This window comes from Etheostoma cragini, chromosome 13 (assembly GCF_013103735.1).
Source record: "Etheostoma cragini isolate CJK2018 chromosome 13, CSU_Ecrag_1.0, whole genome shotgun sequence".
NCBI lineage: Eukaryota > Metazoa > Chordata > Actinopteri > Perciformes > Percidae > Etheostoma > Etheostoma cragini.
In genome coordinates, this window is record NC_048419.1 from 12,334,691 (window position 1) to 12,360,844 (window position 26,154).

The window sequence follows — 26,154 nt, forward strand, 5'->3', positions numbered from 1 at the left end:
ACAGAACGTTACATTTAGCCACATCTGCAATTAATGCAGGACCTTTTCTTGTAACAGAGTATTTTTTACAGTGTGGTATTAGTAGTACTTTACTGTAGTGTATTACTGTAAAACAACATATTATATCTTATATTAATTGAGATTTATATTTTAACATGTGCACTGTCTTATGATATACTGTCATATGGAATACATAGTGTGATACTTTGTCCTCTTTGTTTCTGGCGTGAAACCGTTGCCCTGTATCAGTTCCCAGGTGTGAGATATCAGAAGCAAGAACAGTATGAGTTGGCCTTCAACCCTTAGCTCTAAGCAGACAAAGGCGGAGAAAGATACTCCCTAAAGAAGGATAGATATGAGCTGTGAATGAACAGAGAACAACTCTGTATTCAATCAATTGGAGTTTGATTTTATGTAATGCATGAAATTGTATGTACAAATATGATAGCTGAATTTTTTTCTGTATCTCTCAGCCTGACAAGCTTGGAGATCCATTTGCAGATGATTGACTGAATATGATTGACACTCTTTGTGAAAAGTCCTATTACATTACATCCAAACTGCTGCAGTGTGTGCAGAGTTACTGTGTAAAATGACTTAGCATTTCTGAACGGGTTTCTTCAAATATTTCTCTTTATTATTAACTCAGTTTTACATAATACAGAATTAAAAGTGATTTTGTGCCAGTTTCACAAAATCTTTTGGGCTCATTTCGTCTCATTCAAATCCAAATCCAGCAAACAACAGCTAAGACATCTACTTAAATTAGTAAATGAAATCAATCCATCACTGTAAACGATAAGGAAATAATGGCCAGAACTTCACTATTGGCCCAAAAACTTTGCTAACATTTTGTACATTTTAAGCAGTCATGAAAAGACAAGTAGGTTATGTTAAGTCTTTTCCTTTGTCTTGTCATCTGTAATCCTAAAGTGTGGCTGTTATCTGGTCAGACAACAATAAGTACTACTGACACAAACATACATAACATACTTAATGGAAAAACTGCAGATTTGTTAAAACATATCAGTGCTGTCAATAAAGCTCAACCTTCTGTGGCTTCACAAATGCGCCAATTGACAATCTATGTAATGTAAATACCATTTGATCTGATTTCTTGATCACTGAATTGAATCCATACTGTAAATTTTGCCGACAAAGACGCACATTTTTAGGATTCCCAGGCACTACCACCACCTATCACATAAATACATATACATACAGTATGATGCTGACAAGTACAAGATTAAATCAATGTCAAATCACATTACAATGTTTTACATAATGTATTCATCATCACAGAAGTTGCCTTGAAAAACAATAAATAAAACAATTTAAGATCAAACTTAAGGTACAGTATCTGAAGAAAACTAAGAGAAATAAATATAAATATACTAAGAGAAAGTGACAATAATCACAAAGGAAATACATAATTACTGTGAATAAAATCCTTGATTACATAATATGACAGAAGGGTGTAAAGCCAACTTTCTAAAAACTATATTCTGTAACACTTAATATGAAGGTATCTACATAACAGTCATGACACATGAACCCTAACCCTGACCATCATGACAAAACCAAATGACACTTAGTAAAAAAAGCATTATGTCATAAACGTTTGTGTCTGTTTATAATGTTTATGATAAGTTAATGACAGTGTCATGTCACTCTAATGTAGATCCCTTCAAATAAAGTTTAACCCTCTAATCTTTTCCGTATGTGGTAGTTGATACAGGTTGTATTATTGCTTAGGCACTTTATCCCATTGTCACATTAACAGTGGTTTTATTTTTTTAGGGGAAAACAAATTTTAAAAAATTTATGGAAACGGATTATTTCCCTAAATTGGTGAAACAGGCAACATTTCCATGCAATTTGCTATATGATTAAATAAATGATTACACTTAAAAAACAACTTAGCGTTAACACCATTTGCATAAAAAAAGTCTTTACTGGCAGTTTCTTGCCAGCCACCTCCAGGACACTGCGATGTGTTACATCTGCTAATGAGGATGTTGATGTACTGAATATTGCTCTGCGTGGAAGTTACCAAAGTTTGAAATAATGTTCAAGCTGTTAATTGTTCATGACATTTGTTTTTCGTGACAAAGTTGTGAGTTTTGTCAGGAATGATGAACAAAAGTAGTGCTTCAATAGATGTAATTTGTCCTCCACATGCCGTGTACTTGTACTTGTTGGCTAGGAAAGTTGATCCTCATATTGCTTTCTGAAACAGTCTCCAGCAGGGAAGAAGTCCCAGCAACGCTCCTGGTACATCTTCCACACGTATGACTCCTAAAACAGAACAAGAAGTTAAACGAGGACACATCATGAGACAAGAAACTGAAAGAGAGAAGACAGTGTTCTCAGTCCGTGGGAATTCTAATAATAAACAAAACACCAATACAAAAAACTGTTACAAAACAATTCAGGCTGACCTGCCCAGTGTGCTCTGTGTCATCTTTGTTGATGAGGTACATTAAGAAGAACCTGAAAAGGACCCACATGTTAAATGTATATTTTCTCTTTTGCACACATACACACACACACACACACACACACACACACACACACACACACACACACACACACACAGTACACTCACATGTAATTGGCCAGGTTGTGTTCATCCAAAGTGTGGGTCTCAAAGCCATGTGGTGTTGTATCAAAGTAGTCGCTTCCAATGCCACATATGAAGCATTTAGTCTGTGCAAAAATCAGTGATGAGGATTAAAGCTACGTTGTGCATAAATTGGTTAAGTGTCAACTGAAAGTATTATACCTCCATGTCTTCCTTGACCTGCTCTTGTTGGTCTCTGAGTTCCCCGAAGGCATCAATGATCAGACCTACAGTATTTGTGCAGTAACATTATAATTAGACATGTAAAAATAAAATCTGTCAAGTGCCAACCATGCCTTTAAAATCCCCTCCCTATATCAACAGTAAATCTCCAAAACACTTTTCACATTGTTCCTTTTTTCCTTGCTTGTAAGTTTACTCTCATGTTAGTACCCACTGACGTGACAATGATATTTCTTAAAGTGTCTTCGGGACCAGCATTGCCTTTACCCTGAATAATGGCCAGTAGAATGACAATGACGAAGAAGAAGAAAGTTATATCAAAGACCACTCGATAAAGCTCGTATTCATCTCCAGCGGGATCCTCTATCTCGTCTCCGATGCCTCCACCAGCACGCACACCCACGTACATATGGAACAGGTAACACTGTAAAGTGAAGTAAATACACATCATTTAAGAGACAGGGCGGACAGGGATGTGTCAAACTGCACTTTGTTTTCGACAGTGACTTACAGTCATCATGTCATCACATTTCATATCTGGTTCATCTTCATCCTCACTCTTGTTGTAAAACTTGCGGAAGAAATTGAAGGCAACCACAGTGTAAAGGTACACCACCACAGCCAGCAAGCCTACTGTCATCATGAGCTGGCAGAGACAAGAAGGAAAACAGAGTTGGTACATCCACACTGAAGCAAAATGAAAAATATTGAGTTTTTCCCTGCATTTGCCTGTTTGCCATTGTGTGTGACTGAAGACAGGATAGTGCGAAGAGTCTTGACACCCATGGCAATATCCAGCAAGTGGCAGGCGAAGAAGAAGTTGTTGTAATGTCCAAGCAAGGACATTATTGTGTACCAACAGAGATATAGAAAGGTCTACAAAGAGATTACAAGGAATGTTATTTCAGTTCTCAGAGGTAAAGTGCTGTTCACATAGTATAGTATAGCACTGTACAGTATAGTATATTGTGCAATAACATGTAAATATGGGTTTGCTTACACCATCTGTGAACACAACGCCAAATTTCCAGATCTGGTACTTGATGTCAATAGATGTCAACCTAATGAAATACAATATTGGTTGATTTCAATTTCAAATTTTGGAGAATAGATCGATTGATTTTGTTTGACCACTTAGATATAAAATACAAAACAGTACTCTGGGTCATACATTAAAATACATAAATATTCAGGGATGATACATAAGTCCAAAGGCTTATTTTCATTGTGGTCCATAAAAAGTGTTATCTAATTTGTGTCGGCTAAATGTGTAATTTACCATGCAAACACGGAGTTGTCTGGTTCCTCTTGTTTCTTTTCATGTTGCTGGCTCACATCCAGGGAGGCCAAATCAACACCCAGGAGCTCAGCGATTCTTTCTCTGCCATAAATGTCTCCGTACTTATCCAGAACCTGCACACGGACATTACACATTACACGTTAACAGGCTTGACAGAGCCCATTTCAAAATGACCAAAATTACCACAACTCACCTTTCTTTTGACAAATTTATCCCAATAGTTGTTTGGAAAAGAGCTGTCAGAAAAGGGAAATTTTTTATTGATTAAATTAAGAAAGAAAACCTATTGGTATGAACTAAATGTATTGTTTACCTATTTCATCTTGATACTATTAAGAAGAATATTAACGTAATCAGAAAGAATTATTTATTTATTCACATACGGCGTATTCAGGACCAGTCGGTCCCACTGGCCCTTAATGTCATCATCCTCAGGCTGCTCAGTGATGTAGAGGCCGTCAAATTCCAGCTTCCTTGCAAGTTCTTTCTCCCTTTTAAAGATCACCAGTGGAATCTGACAAACATAATTGCAAATGATATATAACAAACGAAGTATATTGAGGTATAGTTTGGAATCAACTTCTAGTATAAGGCAGGAACATGGGTCATACAGTAGATTAAAAAAAATTGTCTTTATTTCTTTTATTGTGATGCAAAAGTATCAAATGTTACTCACTAAATCAACAGTTGTTTTTACTGTGTGCCCATCATACCTTGAGGCAGTTGTAGCCAATGATACAGATGAAGGAGATGACTGTGTGTAGGGCAGCAAGGAAGGACAATGTGGGCTGCATGTAGCCCGTGCTCTCCTCTAAATAGAAATAAGTTGGGACGTCTTCCGCATCCTCATCTCCTTCATTCATTCCAGATCCCTCAGCCTCTTCCCCTGAGCCTTCAAAGAACCCGGAACCTTCGAACAGCCCGCTTCCCTCAGACAGTCCAGATCCTTCCATCTCCTCACCCTCACGTGGGGTGTCAGACACCTAAACAGAACAGAATCATTTACAGACAAGACAGCTCGATACAGTGGATCTATTATTTGAAGTACCAAATGCTAAGAAAAATAGAAGACTGAATTATTGAGCACACAAGCAGAACATAGTAATTTAAATACAATACTATCTTTTTACCTTGTAGAACAACAGAATGAAGTTCAGCGCAAATGCGAGGAACAGAGCCAAAAAACGCAGGTTGTAGAAGTTTCTGGAGAGGTAGTTCTGCAAATCAGAGAATATGTTTCAGCTGACTAGTGAGTTGGGAAGTGATGAGTGACATTGAGTTTATGCGAGGAAATCAATTCTGAAACAAATATTAGCAAATTTGTCACCATAAATTTATTTCTCTGGGTTTCCAGTTCAGTCCAGATTTGAAAACCTCCTGCCCTTTTTGGCTTCTTTTCTTTTTTGGGGGCAGATTTCTTCTTTTCTTCTGGTTGTTCTTCCTCCTTGCTCTGGGATTCTTTCTCTACTTTCTCTCCACTTTCAACACTGCCAACCAGAACACAGTGGGGTCATTGTTTTCTTTCTGTATTTCATCAACATCAAAATCAGATCATGATGTAGGGCTGTTACTGCTGCAGATGTTCAACCGTCTGAATCTGCATTTGGTCTGCTTATGTCTCTCCTCTCCACATCCCCTAACGAGAGGCCTGATACTTCATAGTAATACTGTACATTATACTGCTAGTACTGTTGATGGTACATTTTTTTGGAGCTAGCACAAGAAATTGCTGCATGGAAATCGTCAGAATGCAAACATTGCATCCCAAAATCATATGATTAAAACATTTGTATCTACAGTATATCATCTTGGTTTAAAAGGCATGTCAGTTATCTAGAACCATGACAGAGAGAAGCTAAGTTGAGAGCAAATCAAGACAAGAAAACAGTCAGGACTCTTACTCAGCCTTTTCAGGTTCTGGGAGAGGTACCTCTACAGGAACAGGTTCAGCCGGTTTCTGGCTAGCATCAGTCTCTTCTGGTGGCTGTGTAAAAAAACAATACATAATAACCACCAATGCTTTATTCTTCCCTCTTTATAGCTTTCTTTCAAATTCTCTTCCTTTCTGTTTAACAAATATGTGGTACAAGACTTGATCTTTTTATGTCTTAGGTTCAGGGATCTGGCAATATAAAAAAGTATATATACATATGTTATTCACCCAAGGAGCATACAACTTACCACTTTTCTTTTTGTTATGGGGGTTCCTTCAGGAGTTGGAGGTTCAACAGGTGATTCTACACCCATGTCTCCAAGTCCACCTGGAGCATCAATACCCGATATCCTCCCACCCTCCTTTTCCTGGGTATCCTCCTCTTCCTCCTCTCCACTCCCAGTCTCCCCACTGTCTGTTACACCTCCAGTGTCTTGTTCTTCACCTGTCCTTGGCTCCCCCGGTCCATCTCCATGCACATCATCCTGTGTGGGATCTGGCATGCTTGCTAGAATCTCAGTCACCGTGATATTTTTAGCTCCCTCCACTAAGCCACCTCCAAACAGTGTTTGCCAGATGATCATAAAGAAGCCTTTGCACACATTGTAAATCAAGTGCAGTATACTCATTAGGATGGTCCAGAAAAATGTGGACAAAGCCACCACAATGTCCTTGAAGGACATCTTTCTCACTCTGCGATATTGTCTGCGGAGGTTACGGAAGGTGAAAATGCTGAAGAAGCTTACCATGCTGTTTATGAAATCTGCAAAGGCAGAGCTTGATTCAGGCTGCCCTTCCTCTCCATTACTGTCCTCGTCACCTCCTCCACTTGCTCCCCCTCCTGGTCCTCCCTCACCTCCACCTTCATCTCCTTCATCATCTTCTTCCCCCTTTCCCTCTTCCTCCTGCTCTGAAATTTGTGAGGCTATATTCATCTCAAAGATGGTGTCCTCACAGAAGTTGACAAACATTTCCATCTTCTCTGATTCACCGCCCTCATTGACAACATCGAAGATAAACTGTCGTTTGGACTCTCTGACCTGGGGCATCTCCCACTGTTTGCGGTTTACTTCACTGATTTCAAAGTAGATGCGCTCAATCTTTCTGCTGGCACCCATTATTTCAATACGGCCCAAGAATGGGCGGAAGTAGTTCAGCACACTATCTGCTTGTTCTAGGAAGTTCTGTAGCCTGGTGTCATGGGGGACGTGCTCAGACAGGTTGGTCAGCAGCACTGCGATGTTGAATCCAATGTCCTTGGCAGGTTCCTGAAAGCGATTTGCGAACTCCTCATAGTGGATCATGTCATTCTCATCTGCTTCTGAGCAGGACAAAAGAAACTGGATCTCAGTAGGCGAGTACTGTTTCTGACTGTCCATGGCCTTCTGGAAGTCCTTCTTGGAGATCAGCCCTCTAGGGTCTGTGACGTAATCACGGAAAGCATCCGAAGCCACAATGTCTTTTAGTTTGAGGAACATGTCAAAGAACTTGAGGATCATTTCCACGTTGCTGGAGGACTCTACCAACATGTCTACCATCTGGCGGGCAATTGTACCATTTACCACGTTTCCTGAATATTCAGAGTCACATTAAAAGAAACATTTTAAAAGGACAAAACAGATATGAAAAATGCTGAAAAACTAAACATTCAATAAAACTCTTTTACCCTCTAATAGTGAGAGCAACATAACAACCATGTCTTTCTGTAAGTCAAGAAGCTCCTTCAGCAGACCAATCTGGCTGGAGTCCTGTGTCCATAAAAAGATGCACAAGATCTTACAGTAACAAACAGATTTGAAATCATTTCAAAACATTAGAGGTTTAGAGTCATTAATGAAAAAGTGTCAACAGTTATTTCACATTATTCTAACATACAGTAAAGATACTGTGTGTTGCATAAACTTATATTCACAACAAAGACGGTGCTGCAAAAAGTTAAATAACCAAACCCTCATGCTGAGAGAATTTGTAAAAATGGTTGAAACTAGAATTTCAGAATCAAAACTTAATCAATCTCCTCCAGCTTTACAAATGTGGTTTCAATGTATTTGTTGATTACTTACTTAATATTATTATTATTATTGATAATAATAATAATGATAATAATAATAATAATAATAATACTGCTATTATTATTATTATAAGTAGTAGCAGTTATTTTAGTAGTATTAGTATACTATTATTAGTATATATTTTTATTTTTGAAATACAAACAGGGTAAATGTCAACTATTCCTTTCTGAATAGTGATTAAATATCCATGACATTGAGCAATAGATTTAATAGCTGAAGCTTTTCTGACAAAGAACAAACATCTTGGCATATATATATATATATATATATATATATATACACACACTGTATATATACACTACTATACAAATAAATAATAATGTTATGTTAGTGCTTTAATACTATCATAACCAAAGACACCAGAAGTCACAAAACACAAATAAAAAAGCATATTATTCAGGTTATTTATTAGTGAATGAAAATGGCAATAATGGCATAATATTGTTAAATGTGTACACACAGAGTGGATGTCACATTAAAATGTATATTCCAACACCAAATAAGTGTATAATTCAACAGTGTAGGTTAAAGGTCAGTCCCTCTCTCAGGAAGTTTTGTAGTCACCTGCTTTTTTTCTTATGAATTATGTGATTTAGCAAAAGAAATGTTTGTTGTCAATTACAATATGGTTGATTTAAAATTATCACACTGTACATAATACCTGTAATTTATTAACAAGGCAAAACGTTTTGCTGTAAAACTAATTTTACTGTGTCTGAAAATTCATATTCAATATTTTATGTAAAGTCTTGATTTGACATTTGTAGTAGAATTTCACAATAATTCGGTGTACTTTGAGATATAGATGATTTAGTAACTGCAGAATGGGGAATGTTTAAGTCTCACACAATACATACTTTTCATATTTCTTTATGAGTTATGAGACATAAGTACATTTTTGCTTTTAAAAATGCTGAACTTCGGTTATAATAGTTAGATAATTTCGGAGAGTCCAAAATACACTACCAAATCTATATAAAAAGATCACATATATGGTTTAATGATTTATCTGTGTGGTATACAATAGTTTCAGATCACATTTGAGTTTTATTACATGTTTTATTTATTTATTGCAAAACATTTAAGCATTGCATTACATTCCTGATGCAAATACAATCATCTTGGTGACTTTTCAAGAATTATCTGATGTAGCTATTCTAAATAAAAGCCTTTCAACAAGATTGCGCGGCGCCAAAGCATCTGCCTTTTAAAACCTTCCACCTTCGACCTTGTGCTCAGTTTAGTTTGGAAAGATACGGGCTCTTGCTGAGTTCTAATTTTTCTGCTAGATTTCAAACGCTAATGAATTAAAACTAATTAAAAATCAAATAAAAAAAGTTAAATATACTACATATTGTTACGTTATTTGTTTGTATGTACAGTACGCATTAATGTGTCTTAATTAAATGTAAAAAAATCTAAAGGAAATGTTTTTAGCTTTTTGCTTTTCACAATGGAATACGTTTTTAATTGTGACACACGAAGTGGTTTGTTTTTTAATGCCTTTTTAGATCTATGATATACAAACCCCTAATTGAGACATTTCAAATCAAATTTTATTTAATCTTTAGAAGCAGGTGGGAATAAAACTACCTGATAAGGGAAACCAACATTGAATAAATTGAAAACTAGTAAACACAATATCACATTAATAGATAAATAAAATGGATACATACTTTACCCTGCATTGACCATGTGGAAGACAGTTTAAATAATAGATACATTATTCAGTTGTTAAACAAATGCAAAAATTACATTTTCAAATAGTCATGTGTTTGACAAATATTTTCTTTTGTTTGACAGTAAAACAATGTTTGGGCTAGTATATATTAACACACTAAATATCATATTCAGTTATTTCTTAACTTTTTGGAACTACACATTTCCAACATTCCCAGTTACTGGTTTACTATAGTATTTCAAATATGCAAACTGACAGACAGAACAGCTGATCATTCTTAGACTATCAGGTCAAGAAGGACCGTGCACAGGAAAGTAATTCTGTGTTAGTCATCCATAAATTCTAAGCTCAGCATACTCCTAACATGCATGCTGAGCTGGGAATTCATGGATCAATTGTGGCCTGGATCTTAACTCATTAAAGGGTTATTCATGCAGATTGTTGTGCTAATAATCTGGATATGCCAATAGAGAGAGAGGATGACTACACTGCATAGAGTGGAAAACCTTTTATTTCTAGCAATAAAGTTGCACCATGTAGTCTGAAATCAATGTAATTCCACACTTTCACTCCGATTGGTTTGTTAAAAAGTGAATTTTATTTTATAATAATTACTGTTTTTATTATTTTTATAATATTAACAAAAACTAAACAGTATAGAACTGGCTGGAAAAAAAGTTGATAACTAACAATGTTAAAGATAACAATTTTCTATTCAAGTTGCCATGTAAAAGTGTGACAGTAAGCCAGCACGCACAATTCCAGGACCCTGAACTGAAGCACATAATGGAATTCAGCCATCATTCATTGTATTTACAGTTGTGATTGTCCTAGTGTGACATGTTAAAATGTCTTCTGGTGAAAGAATTCTATTCAGAATTGATATGAATGTGAAGAACCACTTTGAAACCAGTTCATTCTTGAAGTAAAAATAAGCTGCTCTCTAAATGTAATATTCAGGCTGATTGTATGCAGTAAACAAGCAAATTACAAGCATGTTTATTATTAGGTGTGTGACAGTTTTTTGCATGCACATGTAAGGAGAATTACTATATCTCCACAGAAAGACAATCCTGAAGGCTTGGAAAGGATGGGGCAATTTAGTGAACTTCCACTAACATAATGCACAATAAGTGCTCTTTTGAGTCTCACTGTTGCGACTTGTGATAACTACAGAGAGCCAAAATGAAACAGAACAGGAGCATCATTGTACAATTGGGGTGACACCTTGCTCTAAAAAGCATTGATTTTCATCATGGTCATTGAAAGTAAAATATGTCAAGATCAAAGTTGTATGACAGATTTATCTCACAAAATTGATCACATTTGTATATTTAAGGTCAGGCATCTCAGTCCACACATGGCACAAAAGCAACACAGAGTTTGTGTTTCCTTTATTTTCTTATTTTGTATGTTTACAGCAAACAATTTAATTTAACAAGTATAGTTTGTTAAATTGTTTGAACGTACCTGTGCCAGCTTCATCATCATGTGGGCAAAGACATGAAGGAACCCGACAATAGCATCCCACAGCCTGCTGTGGGCCAGGGACTGCTGGTTGCCGGTGCATGGGCCCTGAAGAAAGAACCGATGTGTTACATACATAGTAAACAACCAGCTAGTGTAAATGCCTGATTTGTTCAAATTGTACCTGAATATATTCAGTTAGGCTGTTGAAAATCTGTTTTGCCACTGTCATGGCTTTGGAGAAATTCTTTTTCCCTGGTTCATCAATAATGTCCTTCCCAGAGTAATACCAGTAGAAATCACTGATAGACTCCTTGGTTGAAAAAAAAAACAGGTCAGTAGAGTATTCCAATAAATATATAGTTATAAATAATAAATAGAACAACAATCAAATACAGTCTATCCCTTTTTACTCTATTTAAAATGCTATATACAAAGTACTTACAGTGTCCTGTTCATCTTTCTTGATTACTGAGCTACCAAATAAACAGCCTTTGGGAACTATAAATTAACTTAAAATTCAAGATTAAAAGGCAAACTATAGCTTCACAGTAAATCGCATATCCCGTTGTACCACAACAACTAAATAATTTGGCAAAATTAAAAGTTGCACCTGGAGACGGAGGAGGTAATCTACGGTACAGATGATGATGTTGATGGTAGTTGTACTGCCTGTCTGTGTCCGCAAGTAGTTCTGGAAATCTGCAGCAAAGTAAAGATCATATGAAGACTAGTAACCCTTGACAATGTTCGCTTCAATGAAATTCATAACTTGGTATGAATTACATTTTACTCTCATTTGAAACTTGAGTCATTCTCACCGTTATTGTGACCCTCACAAAGCAGCTGCAAGAAACGGAAGAGGTCACACGTGAACTCATCGTCTGCCATCACTTTCTCATCTAAAAAGAATTCAAATTCAAAAAAAGTGTTAAATTACATCCTAAAATCAGGATAATGGTCTACCCCCAGCCAGGAGCTTCTCCCGTGTCTCTGGGCCTGTTCTGACCTGGTCACAACAAATGCATCTTGAATAACCACTTGTCACTGTTGCATCTTACTTCCCCGCTCTTTATGCAAATTTACACGTACATCATTTCCGTTTGCATATGTGCTGGTTGTGTGTGAGTGGGTTTATAAATGTCAGTTTTTCTACTCTCACATAAATCCTCCATGAGAAATGTCCAATGACTAACGTTAATGAAAAAGGCACTGTCTGTGTACGGACATTAGGTCTGACGGGCAGCGGGAACTGTGCAGAGAAAGAGGTTTTTCAATGTCTATGTGTTCCGTTCTTAACGCGTTTGTAGCTTTTAACTAAATCCCTGTGGTTTGAAGTTTAGTTTTTATATTACATTGCATTATTTGCAGGAATCTTTTCAAGGCAACAGCGAGGCACAGAGCTCCAGACAGCCGGGGTTTAAGAGCAGGCAGCCCAGGAACAAAACCAGCGACACATCACCGGCGGTGTGATAATAACATCCAAAACACATCATCCACTTTCAGTGGTTTCTGTGACATGAGAAATATCTTTACTGAGTATTTAGTGCCGCTCACAGTTGATTAGGTGGCCCTTAAAGTGGCCCAGGACACACACCCGTCAGCAATAAGAATGTGGACAGATTTGGTTGGAGTGATTGGATCTCAATGAGTCTTGAGAGTGGTTTCACCTGTACTTAGAGCGGTCCCCTTGGGATCCAACCAGTCAGATCCTATTTTAAAACCCGGTTAGAACTGTCTCTGTCTGTGTTGTGCTCTAATGACAGGAGTGGGATCAGGTGTGCAGGTGTCAGACAGCAAGCTGCTAATCATCTCCAATCTTCTTTGCTTAAAATACCCCGGGTGCGCTTCAATACGTGTACTATATAGCATGCCAGAAAAAGATTAAGTATGTCCAATGCAGTATAACAAAATACCACAATGTCCTACAGCATCCGGTTGGTTTTTGTCAGTAAGGAAGCTAACATGCTTTTCTCGCTATTCTGACTAACAATCCTCTGCACAGCCTAAGGCACTTCACATCAACTAAGCCGGCAAGACTGCACAGACAGATTACAGCCTGACAACAGCTTACTGAAAGAAGCCTATGGCTGCTGTCGGAACTCTAACTACCGGAGTGTGGGACAGCAAGTTGCTAATCATCTACAATCTTCTCTGCTTAAAATACCCTGGGTGCGTTTCCATACCCATATTATATAGCATGCCAGAAAAAAGATTTAGCCCAATACATAGTATGTCCAATCCAGAATGCAAAATTCTAATGTGTCCTACTGCATCCAGTCGTTTTTGTCAGTAAGCAAGCGGAAATACTTCTCTGGCTTTTATGACCAACAATCCTCTGTACAGCTGAAGATACTTCACATCAACTAAGCAAGCAAGAGTGCACAGATAGATGACAACCTGATAACAGCTCATTGACAGAAGCCTGTGGCTGATATATGAGCAAAAGATTCCTCTGCCTGTATATTCTTCTTATTTTGCTGTGTGGGGGAAGTTTTCGTCAACAAAGAGCCTACGTTGGTGTATAACCCCCAGCCAATAACAGCATGCAAGGTGTGCAGCCCGTTCATATTCACAATACCGCCGCTTTGTCACGCAAACAAGAGACATTAGGAGCAGGGGAAGCAATGTGTTGTGCGGTAGTGTGGTTGTGTTTATTTGTGCTTTGAACATTACCGCTGGGAAATAATCAGAAAATAAGGTTTAATTCCTCTGATTCCCTGCTTTGTTGTTGCTGACGGCACTCCCTGTCTTCATTTACTCTCTAGCTTCCCAAGACAGCTTGGGACATCCTTTGATACACTGAGCTCCTCTCTCCTCTATCTTTCTATCCTTTCATTTATGTGCATCCATGTCCCAGAAATGCTTGTTACTAACCTAGCTCTGGGGAGTCATTCCCCGGAGTCCTTATGTTCTTTTTTCCCCAGCATGTTCCCTCGGATCAGAGAGGCTCCAAAATCATGGTAGCAGCTGTCGCCATGGTCCCGCTCCACGTTCTGCGATGCCATGTTCATCTGCTACACTCTGCGGTGGCCAGCTACGCCCTGCTGTGCCTTGTAATGCCGCACAGTGCCCGGCTATGCCATGAACTACTACAAACAACTGCTACAAACTACTATTTTTTTCTATTTTTGTTATTTCCACTAACCCCAAACGGCCCGTCAGACACCGCCTACCAAGAGCCTGGGTCTGTCCGAGGTTTCAGCCTAAAAGGAAGTTTTTCCTTGCCACTGTCACACTGTTGCATGCTCTGGAGGAAACTACTAGAACTGTTGGGTCCTTGTAAATTCTGGAGTGTGTACTAGACCTACTCTATCTGTAAAGTGTCTTTTGTAATGAATTGATACTAAAAATAAAATTGAATTGAAATTGAATAGCTTGCTCCACCACCGCTGCTCGCTCTCTCTCTCTCTCTCTCTCTCTCTCTCTCTCTCTCTCCCTCCTTGAGCCGGGGAGGAGGGCCCAACTTCGAACACTTTGTACAGAAACATTGGCAAATCCTTAAATCTAATCATTTAACACTTATCCAAGAGTTAATATAAAAAAAACTATGTTAAATGTTGAAAAACTAATCATTCAATTAAAACAAAATAACTTGTACAATGAATGTTGTAGGTGGAAAACATTTAGAGGAAAATTATTAATAGAAGCTCAGAATTAAATGTATTAATTTGTGTCTTATCTTGATTGTTTAATTGATTTTCTATGTTAATGGTTCAATATTCCATATTTACAGTACATAACAAAACATCTCTTGACCAGCCAAGTCTTGATTTGGGTTCTTCATAACCATTCTGACTCACTATACTGTAAGATCTGACACTGGATAGAGCCAAGTTGTCTGCTGCATAATTATCCCTCTGAAATGTATATGTTGCTCAAAACTATAGCTGTTTTTAGCACAGGTTGTCTCTGATCTGCAATCCCCTTACACATGTAGGGGTAGGAACTGTTTTTTTAACCATAAGCATGGTTTTGAACTAGTTTATGCTATGCACAGCTGCAAATTCTGTGTCACCAAAACGTGTACTGCAAGGTGATAAGACATTTTTAAATACAATTGCATGAATTACTTTTAGGTAATCTGCTTAGATGTTAAAGGGTGTTAAATGTAGCCCACGTTGCAAATGTTGTTAATTTGAGTGCTGCTATCATTACTTGTGCTGATGGGTTAAAATCCCCTCTTTCAGATTTACTTAGAATGTGCTTACTTTGTTGTTTTGGTCTACAGCATTTGATTCCTCATTCAGAGAAAATGTGTGCCATCTTCCCTTGTGTCCCCTCGTTGGTGATTGTGTACTGTCGTGTGAAATAAAACGGGTGAGGTAAGTGTATTTAACAATGTAATCTGCGGCTTGAAATAATGCACATAATCTATTACATGATAATATTAAACAACGGTTGTGGTGTGATGTCTTGCCTGCTGTATCTTCTGCCCTATTAGTTGTGAAAAAGTGATGTGGTTGAAAAAGAGTATGAATACTTACTAGTGCCCTCCTCGGAAACCATGCCCAGCCCCTCTGCCTTGTTCTGCCTCTCAAAGGCATTTAGATCCAGGACACTGCAGAGATCATACAAAATACATTTTTAGATATGCACTCTCCACTCTATGTAAATTTACTTGACTATTTAAAAGTTGAAAATTGTGTTTATCAATTAAAAACTGACCTGCATGTCTGCATCAATGCCTGGATACTCAAAAAGAAACCTACGTCCTTCTTATCCTTCAAGTACTCCAGCATTTTCTGACAGAAAAGGGAGGAGGGTAATCCATAAAGGTAACCTCAAATTCAAAATTACATAATGTTTTCAGAACACATACCCGTTGAACCTCACAGTTTCCGCCGTTAAGGATAGAGATACCCAGCTTAAGGGTTGTAGTCACCATTGGTCCAGTATCACCTGCATTAAAAAGTGTTAAACTTGGCGAGGGTAAAATTAAGTGTTGCCTGAAGATGGCAAGCAAAACTACCTTTGCAGGCACTGATCATTTGCAGGACCATCTCTGCAGCACCACGATTATGAAGTCTGGACTGCTGGTACAAGAGCCTTTGTTTCTCCATTTCTTTTTCCTGTGGTGGACACAGACATTATGAGCATTTGGTCCTGTTATATTTTACAGAGAGAATTTAAACAGATAGAGTGGACTCTTTCAGGTCACATATTTAATTAAATATTCAGTTCCAGTCTAAAATACACCTGGAGGACTGTGTTGCCTCAGCTATTCATAAATCCATTACCGAATTTGAAAATTAAGTCCTTCCTAATATCTTATTACCTACTAATTTTAAACTAGGGTTAGGGTTAGCTAGTAAAGCATTTTGTGAGTTGGACACTAAAAACATCTATAGCACTGTTTAACCAAGAGCAATAAACTACGTAAACAGGAAGACACTCATCACAAGGACAATTGTGTGAGTTAAGTAGTATATAATAATAATAACAACACAGTTTATTTATATAGCACTTTTCTTAACAATGTTAAAATTAATTTACCAAAGGAAATAAAACCAGACAAGCCATATAAAATTAGAATTAGGCCAAAGAACATGAGCACAGAGGAAGATCAAAAAAAGGAATTAAAACTCTATTATTAAAACATATATTAAACATTTACGCTTTAACAAAAATTAACATTTTCGGCAGAGATTTAAAAAAGGCTAGAGGCTTAGTGTGTCTGAGTCAGGTAAAGAGTTCCATAGTGTGGGGGCTCTAGTAGCAAAGGCCCATCACCCTTTGTCACAAACTGTGACCTGGGATTAACCAGCAGGGCTCCATCCACGGATCCTAATGGTCAAGAGGGCACATACCAGGTCAATAAATCAGATATATATTTCAAACTGACTTCCTAACCGTAGCACATGCCTTCAGATGACTGGTGTCCCTGTGAAGCAATATCTGATGGTGATGTATTAAACCCAAGAACCTTTTCAAAACTTGTTAAGATAAATATTTTGTTAAGAATCTTATCTTTGTAAATCCTGTATACAACTGGTGTGGCAAGCAATGAAACTTAAGTTTTTTTTTCAAGAAAATGTATTAGCACTCCACTTAATAAACACTTATGTAAGAACTAGGCCAAGTTTGAACTTACTAACAGTTGGTGCAACAGGCTTCATGTGTTTAAATGTAAAGAAAGGTGGTCCATTCTATCCATTCATATTCTTGATTTCAATTCACATTCACTCTTATTTCACACAGGTCCCTAACTTTTCACTTTATTACTGTCTAATCTACTTACCATTTTTTTCTCAAATGTTCCATAACTGTAGCATCGCATCTGATCTCATCAGTTGGTAAGTTAATTAATTCTGTGAATTAACTTTTGATAAAATCAATGTTATGTCATGCTTTTTCAAATTTATTTTATAACAAAATATTCTGACACTCATTACTTAATTTCTTTTATATTCTATGTGCAGTAACATTGTCTTTTACTAAGCATTTGCATTATGGGTTCTTACTGTCTATTTAAAATATCTGTCTGACTCTTGCACACACTCTGTCACCCCACTTTATTAGTCATGGAGTTGTTACTCTACTTATTCACGTTTGCTGGTTGGAGCAAGCGTTAGACTACAGGAAACATCCCCATTTGCTTTAGCATTTTAGCCATATAGTTTGTCAAAGTGTCTTTACTGCAGCAGCCCTGCAAATAAGAAACGTTGAACAAGAGCTGTAATCCCTCTGCATCAGAGATAATTCTTTGGTATTTCATAGCATTGTGACTTTGAAAGGGTTTTAAAATATTTAAGCAAAAAACATTGCTTTGGCTCTAAATGATCATTAATCTCTACTAGTGCTAATGCACAATTCTTTATTTAACGTATATTGAGCCAACTGGGAAGGCTCATTTTTAGAAAGAAAATGGCAATCAAATAAATATCTCTGAATTCGGAGGACAAATTGACATTCTTTGTTCAGCCACATCACAAATCAATCTGCAGCATCCCACATTCTGACCCTCAAACACCCCCTCCCCTCCCTCCCTTCCCACGTCCAACCCCGCTCCCACATATGCCTGGTTATGCTCTACCCACTATGTATTGTGCAGTTGGACCTCAAAATTAAACCTGATTCTGAACTATGCAGTGTATGATATACGTAACTTTTAAAACTATGAGTATGTGTATGAATATATAGCTTTTAACATTGTTCTACACTGGCTTTCACTGTAGTCTGTCAGTACGCTATGTGAGTGGGGGAAGGGAACATTGATCAGTAGCATTCAGTTAATTAAGACTGGTGTTATGAAGGTGAGAGGGATTACATGGAGCAATGGTGAAAGAGAAAGAAAGACATTGGACAAATATATAAACTGGGAGGAATGACATCACTAGTCAATGAGTTTTTGTTAAATCACAATCATTATCTTTTATAGTTAAAATTTAAATGGCCATTTTGTAAAGTCTTGTAGCATGTCTAACTCCCCAGTTTTGAAGGCATTTTTGAATTTTAAATATGTTTTAGTAGTTTAAAGCAACAATACAGTACATGTGGCCAAAGCACAAAAAAATGTTTATGGTCAAACAAACAAAAATGTTTTATAATGGTTCAGCTCCAGCTGCTTTTAACAGAGTCAGCAATGAGTGTCCCAATGAGTGCAATGTTGGAATACTGAACTTGTCACATGGAATGTGGAAAAGGTCAGCGGCAGCTTGTGTTTCCTATTAATGAATTAACAATCCTGTCAGTGCACATCAATTCTATGAGCTGTACAGAGCTAAACCTTTGAGATACATTTTTCTTACACGTTGCTTGATTTTCCTAACTTTATCCAAAGTGGTTAACATTGTCCATTGAGCTGAGTTGATAACTGATTTTGAGGTGAATTATTATTATTAGTGTGATGATTGTTATTTTGATTATCTTAATTAATGTTGTTGATGTTAAATTAAATTCAGTTAGTTTAATCTAATTAGACCCAATCCAGATTTAAGCCCACACAAGTGTAAACAGGACTAAAAAGTCTTCTAAAAATAGTAAATGGTTCATTTAAATAATTACAGTGCTTGATAAACATTTTGTCCCAAATTGTAGTGAGTTTTAAAAGATTAGGGTACATATAGTAATGCAGAAAATGCAAAAAAACATCTGGATTGGATTTTTATGTTTCTAAAACAATCAACTAGCAATGAATGAAGCAGAACATACTAAAACAGACAGAACACAAACAGAACAGACATAGGTAATGAGACAAAACAAAGAGAGAGAGAGAGAGAGAGAGAGAGAGAGAGAGAGAGAGAGAGAGAAAGAGATGTGCTTGTGAAGTAATGTTCTGATGATGACGTCACTCAATGCGTTGAGAGCTACCGCTCCACTGTGTTCCTGGTCCCTAGCCCCTGGCCGCCCATTACCAGTTCTGACTGTCGCACCTCAAAGGGCATCTCATCCTCATGACTTTCCTCCATTTCCTCTCCACCTTCTTCTTCCTCACCAATATGGCAACTCTAAATACATAGAGAAAAAAAGAAAATAATATAAGCGTTTCAAAATACATTATGCACAAACCTCAACACATAGTCAAAGCTCTTTTCCATGACTCACCTTTGCCATAATATCCGCAAATGCCATATAAAGGTGATCTGTATCAAGTTTACTGAAATGGAGACAGAGAAAACAATTGGTAAACAAGGAATAACATGCCACTGTGTGTTGATACCACATTCCTGCATTTTCAGTGTTGTAGCAGCTAGGACCTATCTGACCTCTTTTCTGTCAGAGCGGTACGACTGAAATGCAGAATAAGCTGGTGTAGGGGGTCTGGCTTTGTTTCTCTTTCCTCCTCTTCATCTCCTTCCTCTTGCTCCATTGCTTTCTGCAATTCACAATGAGTGGATGATAAATAATGGCACAGAAAGACCTTTTCAAGATCAAACAGAGGTGAGATGACACTCACAGATAAGTCATCTATCATCCTGTCTTCAAATGAGTAGCCCTCAGAGTGAAGCCAATTGCGTTTGTATCCTTCAAGGAACATGTTTGAAGCTCTGTGCCTGTATTGCAAAATAAATCAAAGCCAAAAAATCAAAACAAAAAAACTTCTATTTGCACTTTCATTTTGTGAACACCCCGTACAGTACATGTCAGTTCTGACCTTGATGTAGCTTCCTCACCTTGGAATGTTGTATAGTGGTGTCATCCTAAAGCAAGCAACCACGGCCCTGCGTCTCTGCTTGGACAACAGTTTGTGCCACACCATCTTCTTGGATTTAAATGGATGCTCCGTCTGCACCAGAGAGGGTAGACATTGGCAGAGTGGCCGCAATAATTCCTATGGTAACTTTTTTATGTCCAACAGGAAAAGTCGTAGATGTGAAAAAATTAGGTGTTCATTTTTTTTCAACTGTTCTGTCCAACATACTGCATGCACCAGATTAGTCTCATATTTTAAGCACAGGGGTCCTAACCATATTTTTTTAAACCTGTAGGTAAAAAATACAACTTGAGTAAAGCTATTTTCCTCTGGTTTGTTCTGGTTGGTTCTTATTGCATTAAATACTAAATAAATTATCAGTTTTTTTCTGTTTTGTTAATGTGCTTGTAAAGCAGCAACATTTTTAACATCATAGCTGTATATTGTGCTTCTACCAAACTCCAAAATGTTGATCAATTTGTTTATCATTTTCACAGACACATAATAGTAGAATGTTTACATCTAATTCAAATAATTTGTATGCAACTAGTAAAGTACAACCTTATTTTTGTAAAGCCTTTTCCGTCTTTGTCAAAGATCCTTTCTCATACACATATGTGTTAGGGGCTGGAGGGACAGTATGCTTCTACTACAGTTAGTACAGGCATGGTTGAGAATGACAACTCACCACTTCAAGGTGATAGAGGACAGCAGAAACCTCCTGCACTCTCTTGACAACTTTCACTGGAGCGTCAGCATCTTCCGCCTTTCCGGCCATCTCCTTGTACAGGGCCATCTGCCAGCGCATCGATGGGTTGTCCACCTTTTCAAAAGACAGGGATACAGAGCTTTTTGATATGTATTTGTGACTGATAAATTGTTATCACAAATCTGATTCCCAGGAAATAAATAAAAAACAATTAGACTAACTGTCCAGTAATTATACCTTGCCCTGAAGATGAAGGTTGTTCTGTAGGAACTCTCTTACTTCTTCATCAGTGTCTCTCTATAAAGTAAAAAGTTGTATCAACCATTGTCACCCTAAGATTGGTTTGGGAGGTAAAACTACTATGGAATGGTTACTAAACTACAGTATTTAACACGATACAAATCAGACAACAGATGTTTACCAGAATCAAGTTCATTTAAAGTCAGAAAAAAATACCAAAGAGTATCGGATCTTGGCCAAGTTGATAAGCTCCTGATCTGCAGGAGAACACATGTTGAGGCCTATGGGGAGCATCTTTTTCAAGGCAGCCACTATAAGTGAAGTCTGCACAGAGTAACGATCTCCACGTCTTTTCTTCTTGGTACGTTCGGTATCTGAGCCTCCACCCTGAGAAAAGGGACAATAACCAAAAAGCATTCACAGTATCTCATAAAATGCCAGAGGTATGTCACGACAGTTATCCACTGCTTTGTATCAAACAAATTTACAGCCGTGTTTCAATGCCAGACAGTCACGTTTATGGATATAACATATAACAGGTTTTCCCTATACTGATATGAATGACTGCAACACAACAAGAGCAACAGTGCAAGTTATTCTATGTGTATGCTACTGTACATATATGTATATACAAAGTAAATATAAAATGTAAATTGATTACAAACCTAGGTGATTGTTTTAATACTAACTATTGAACATCATCCTACCTTTTAGTAATGATTGAGCACTACTACAAACTGCTCATTATGCAAGTCTACAAACAGTAGGTTTCTCCATGTAGGAATACCCAGCTGGGAATTCTTATTAAACATGTTACTGTCAACACTATGTAAAGAAAAAGTAAGTGCCCACATTTCAATGTCTATTTTCTGTTATTCCACAAATATAAAAATCCTTGTTTCTCTGAGCTCAGACTGGTGAGTAGAGGGTATAGTGAAAATGTGTGGGAAAAATGGGGATATAGATGTCACAGGAAAGGGAAGCTGAAAGGAATGGGTCTTACAAAAAAGTAAATCAGTGAAATTGCATTTACAAAACATGCAACAGAAAACAGATTTCATTCAAGTGACAACCCATTCAGCATTCCTTGAATGGGATAAATAACTAAAACAAACTTGTGTTTTTCTCTAATTGTGAATTACATTTTACAACAACAGCAGGCATTGACATATTAAAATATTAGATGAAGTTACAGAACAAAACTCTTGAAATTAGAGTTAGACCTATTAATAGCAGGCTGTTAAAATCACACACCTACTGTAAAACAAACTGTCTATGGGACATGTCCCTGTGCTCATTAACGCCTGCTCTGTTTCTGTGAGAATTCAGTCCTTCTGTTATCTGCTCTTTCTGGAGTCCTCCAAAATGTGCAAATGTATATAAGAGCATAAAATATATGAATGCATTTTATAATATGAATGTTTAGTCTATTAAGTCCATGCCATATGAATAGGTCACAGGGTATTTCTATTTGAGCCATAGAAGTGTAGATAACAGGATCACACAGTAACAGCTACCTCACAGAAAAGCATAGAGTGCACATTTTCTGTATAATCTTCGAGAGTCAAATAGGTAACTCTAACTAAATCCAAAGTCGGTTATAGTGACGTTAACAGTGAGTCAAGGGTGTAAACCATTAGCTGGCCTTGTAAAATAGCTACATTATCAGCAATGTTTTCATTGTAGGTGTTTGTTGGGGTGTCATTGTCAGACATGTACAATTAAGTCATTCCCAGAGGCCCTAAACCCTCCTATCCAAGTTGAATGTCAGCACCAGTTCTATTAACTAGCCACGGCTTCAATTAAGTGCCAGACACAAGTGTGTTATAAATAACTAGTTTAGAGGAAACAGGTTGCAAAGCATTTTGGATAATAATATAGATAATAAGGAATGAATTAATGTATTGGTTAGGTTAATGGTCATTTTGAGCACATTTTTAAGAGGGTACCCAACAAATGTTTCAAGAAATATGCTTCAGTGATGTTAAGCATCAAGTTATGTGTTAGTGTGAATACTAGGGAGTGTAAAGGAAACTAAACCATGATGTGCCATGGCATTTCCAGGGAGGAGAGAAGAAAGAGCGCAGAGAAGACTAGCATCATCCCCTAGTGGCAGAAAACTGCTTTACAAAAGCTACAGGTCAACCATCCTTCAACGAAAAGAAACAAAAGACATACTTGAAGACTCCAACTCAACTATGATCAGAAAAGAGCAAACTCAGTGACAGGATGATGGCACTGCGCTCTCACTGCCACATTGGGCTTGGTGTAAAACCCAGTGCCATGAGCCCAACTCTACTGTTGAGTACTTTCATCAAGCGCCTCCAGACTCCCCCCCCTCACACACTGGCAGGACTAAGGATGGCCCGCAGAAGGGGCCTGCCCTTTTGTCCAGTGATCCTTTATGAGAATAACGTGTGTTTTTTCCTAGTGTATATTCATTACAGTTTTCCTTATATATAAATTTGCGCGTGTCGGTACACAAGTGCAAAGGCTCGTACACTGGAGTACGGCAATACTAATGTCAGTGTAAGTAGATCCAAACTCCATCTGTTGCTCCTTAGAAGAGACTTCTAGCTAGGATTTTCATATTCTATTAATATACATAACTATATATTTATAGCAATGACAAATTCTCAACTGAGTTTTGTTCCACTTCTACAGTACTGCAAAGTATGTAAAACTAATTAGATAAATGTGCTGTACATGCATGTAGAGAAAAGGCATTTGTCACTGGCACTGAATTAGTTGTCTCGGTTCATGTCTCTCTGAATGAGAATGTGTACGTCTTTCTGAGTGTCTTTGCACACGAGTGATTAAGTGTACTTGTGTGTTGGTGGATGTGTTAGAGAGTATGTGGATCAGTTGTGCCAGTGTGCTGGAGAGGTTGATGAAAAGCTCCCCCAAAGTGAGGTGCCATGCGGTCAGCACAGCGGTCGTGCAGGAACAAAGTCTAACCTCTGAGTCCCCGCCCTGGAAACCCAGCCGCAACCCAAAAGAAGAGGACAAAGGACAGCCAAAGAGAGAATATTGTTAACACAACTGCTATCGTTCTAAATATTGCGAATTAAAATCAAACCTCAAAAAGTCATAGAAGGGTATGCTATGTTTAATGTTGTTTAAATGCCTTTCTGCTTTCGATTGATTTGTTGGATTATAGACTGTAATACAATATTTTGAATTTCCTACAGCTATCCTACGGGTAATAGTTTAATAAATTACCATTTTTACCTGGCTGAAAATGCTTTGTAAATTAACAAAATCTTCAAATAAAAATAAAAAGCAACAAGGGCACAGAAAAAGAAACACATAATGTTGGTACACAATCTGCCTGAATTGAGATTTGACATGATACCAGCTGCTCTGCAGCACTGGTTCTGCCCTTCTTTAACTCACCTTGCTCATTTTGCTCTTGCTGTCTGCGGTGAGGAATGACATGTTATTGATCTCATTCATTACCACAAAGTTCTGTTCCTCTCGTTTGAAGTTCTACATTAGAGAGAGAAACACAAATACAGTAGGAAAACATACAGTAAAGGATGTGGGCTGCAACAAATGGCTGCATTCAAAGGCCAAATGAACATACTCACATGAGATTTGGACCAGAAAATAAAGACCTCTCCAACCATTCGGAAGAGCTCTTCTGCATCTGGGTCTGGGCATGTCAGCCATCTTGCCCTGTAGCAGAACATATTACTTTAAAACTCCCCAAAGTCACAACAAGCTTGGCTAATGAACATTAAATGAAAAGACGAGTGCATTATGTAAATTCTGTCATTACCAGGCCAGATTAACAGTTCAAAACGTATAATATGTTGGTGTTTGTAATTGCATTGTACCTGTTGTTGTCCACGTAGCGAATAAGTAGAGGATAAAGAGCATACAAGTCTCTGCAGAGGACAGCAAACTCATCCCGTATAGTGCCGTCTTCCTCATCCCCCTCTGATTTTCCCTCCATCCGCAAATGATCCTCTTCAGCCACCACCTTTGAAGTGCGTTTCTTCAACTTCTCCATTGTTGGGATGAAGTGGGACTTGAGCATTTCTGGCTTTGCCCTGCTGACAATGGGCTGTGAAAACACTAAAAGAGAAAACAAATTGTGTCATCACACTTGTACGAGACCTCACTTAGGTATAGACTGTGACTCGTTAATAGAGAAGATTTAAAAATTAAAGAGTTGAAAAAGGTGCTTACCAGCTAACCTCTTCATCCAAGAGGCCTCATCGATACCCAGGTTGTTGACTACAATTTTCATGATGCTGCCCAGCAGCTGATTAAGGTGTTCTGATGTCACATCAGTGCAGATCTGACCCTCCATCTCAGGGAAGTTCTCAGTTCCTCTCTCCCACCAGCGAGGCAGGTAGTTACACAGCATGGGCAGGGTGATTTCAATCACATGAGGCATCTCAGTATAACGAGCCCCTGACTCTGCCAAGTCCCCAATCTCCTTTAGCAGAGCATCCAGCTCTGGAATGTCTGGACACAATTCCTGGACCTCATTGGGAAGGCCCAAGACTTCATAAGAGACGTAGTGAAAACAATTAAATTCACAAAAAAGATTTTGTCAGACAGAAAACAAATCTGAGGAAAGGGTAATGCACTCACTGGCCCTCTCCCTGGGGGTCTTTGTGGTGTAGACAGAGAAAGCGTTGAATTCATTTAGATGGGGCTCTAAGTAGGCCACTGGCATGGCTGCAGCAAGGTGAGCCAAACACTCTCCAAGGGCTGGTCTCTGCCTGTAAATGTGAAGGAGAGTGCAAAAAGGCTACCAAGTACCATTTCTAAATATAGATTTTATTGCATGCATATA

The 26,154-nt window shown here is 37.8% G+C and overlaps 1 protein-coding gene across 7 annotated transcripts in view; it reads right to left on the minus strand.

The window, feature by feature from the left end:
• Positions 1-2,126: 2,126 nt before the first annotated feature.
• The window catches only part of LOC117955843 (ryanodine receptor 1-like), a 46,876-nt gene continuing 22,848 nt past the window's right edge, over positions 2,127-26,154 (minus strand). The window contains exons 68-107 of one of the 7 annotated variants that reach the window (XM_034890580.1): positions 25,950-26,080; positions 25,539-25,859; positions 25,184-25,424; positions 24,935-25,022; positions 24,741-24,833; positions 24,303-24,317; positions 21,561-21,731; positions 21,342-21,401; positions 21,084-21,218; positions 20,376-20,488; positions 20,159-20,255; positions 19,968-20,077; positions 19,807-19,858; positions 19,617-19,709; positions 16,232-16,331; positions 16,082-16,161; positions 15,928-16,004; positions 15,747-15,820; positions 12,081-12,161; positions 11,873-11,961; positions 11,444-11,572; positions 11,263-11,367; positions 9,788-9,793; positions 7,706-7,787; positions 6,288-7,609; positions 6,008-6,090; positions 5,434-5,593; positions 5,237-5,323; positions 4,820-5,089; positions 4,490-4,620; positions 4,300-4,342; positions 4,086-4,219; positions 3,807-3,867; positions 3,536-3,682; positions 3,318-3,452; positions 3,074-3,230; positions 2,786-2,850; positions 2,609-2,709; positions 2,442-2,493; positions 2,127-2,298 (exon numbers count right to left, since the gene is read on the minus strand). In XM_034890580.1, coding sequence (XP_034746471.1) covers positions 2,203-2,298; positions 2,442-2,493; positions 2,609-2,709; positions 2,786-2,850; positions 3,074-3,230; positions 3,318-3,452; positions 3,536-3,682; positions 3,807-3,867; positions 4,086-4,219; positions 4,300-4,342; positions 4,490-4,620; positions 4,820-5,089; positions 5,237-5,323; positions 5,434-5,593; positions 6,008-6,090; positions 6,288-7,609; positions 7,706-7,787; positions 9,788-9,793; positions 11,263-11,367; positions 11,444-11,572; positions 11,873-11,961; positions 12,081-12,161; positions 15,747-15,820; positions 15,928-16,004; positions 16,082-16,161; positions 16,232-16,331; positions 19,617-19,709; positions 19,807-19,858; positions 19,968-20,077; positions 20,159-20,255; positions 20,376-20,488; positions 21,084-21,218; positions 21,342-21,401; positions 21,561-21,731; positions 24,303-24,317; positions 24,741-24,833; positions 24,935-25,022; positions 25,184-25,424; positions 25,539-25,859; positions 25,950-26,080 — 5,587 coding nt within the window. In that variant the 3' untranslated portion in view covers positions 2,127-2,202. The remainder of the gene's footprint in view (positions 2,299-2,441; positions 2,494-2,608; positions 2,710-2,785; positions 2,851-3,073; positions 3,231-3,317; positions 3,453-3,535; positions 3,683-3,806; positions 3,868-4,085; positions 4,220-4,299; positions 4,343-4,489; positions 4,621-4,819; positions 5,090-5,236; positions 5,324-5,433; positions 5,594-6,007; positions 6,091-6,287; positions 7,610-7,705; positions 7,788-9,787; positions 9,794-11,262; positions 11,368-11,443; positions 11,573-11,872; positions 11,962-12,080; positions 12,162-15,746; positions 15,821-15,927; positions 16,005-16,081; positions 16,162-16,231; positions 16,332-19,616; positions 19,710-19,806; positions 19,859-19,967; positions 20,078-20,158; positions 20,256-20,375; positions 20,489-21,083; positions 21,219-21,341; positions 21,402-21,560; positions 21,732-24,302; positions 24,318-24,740; positions 24,834-24,934; positions 25,023-25,183; positions 25,425-25,538; positions 25,860-25,949; positions 26,081-26,154) is intronic. The other 6 variants (XM_034890583.1, XM_034890585.1, XM_034890582.1 and 3 more) reach the window with 6 other exon arrangements.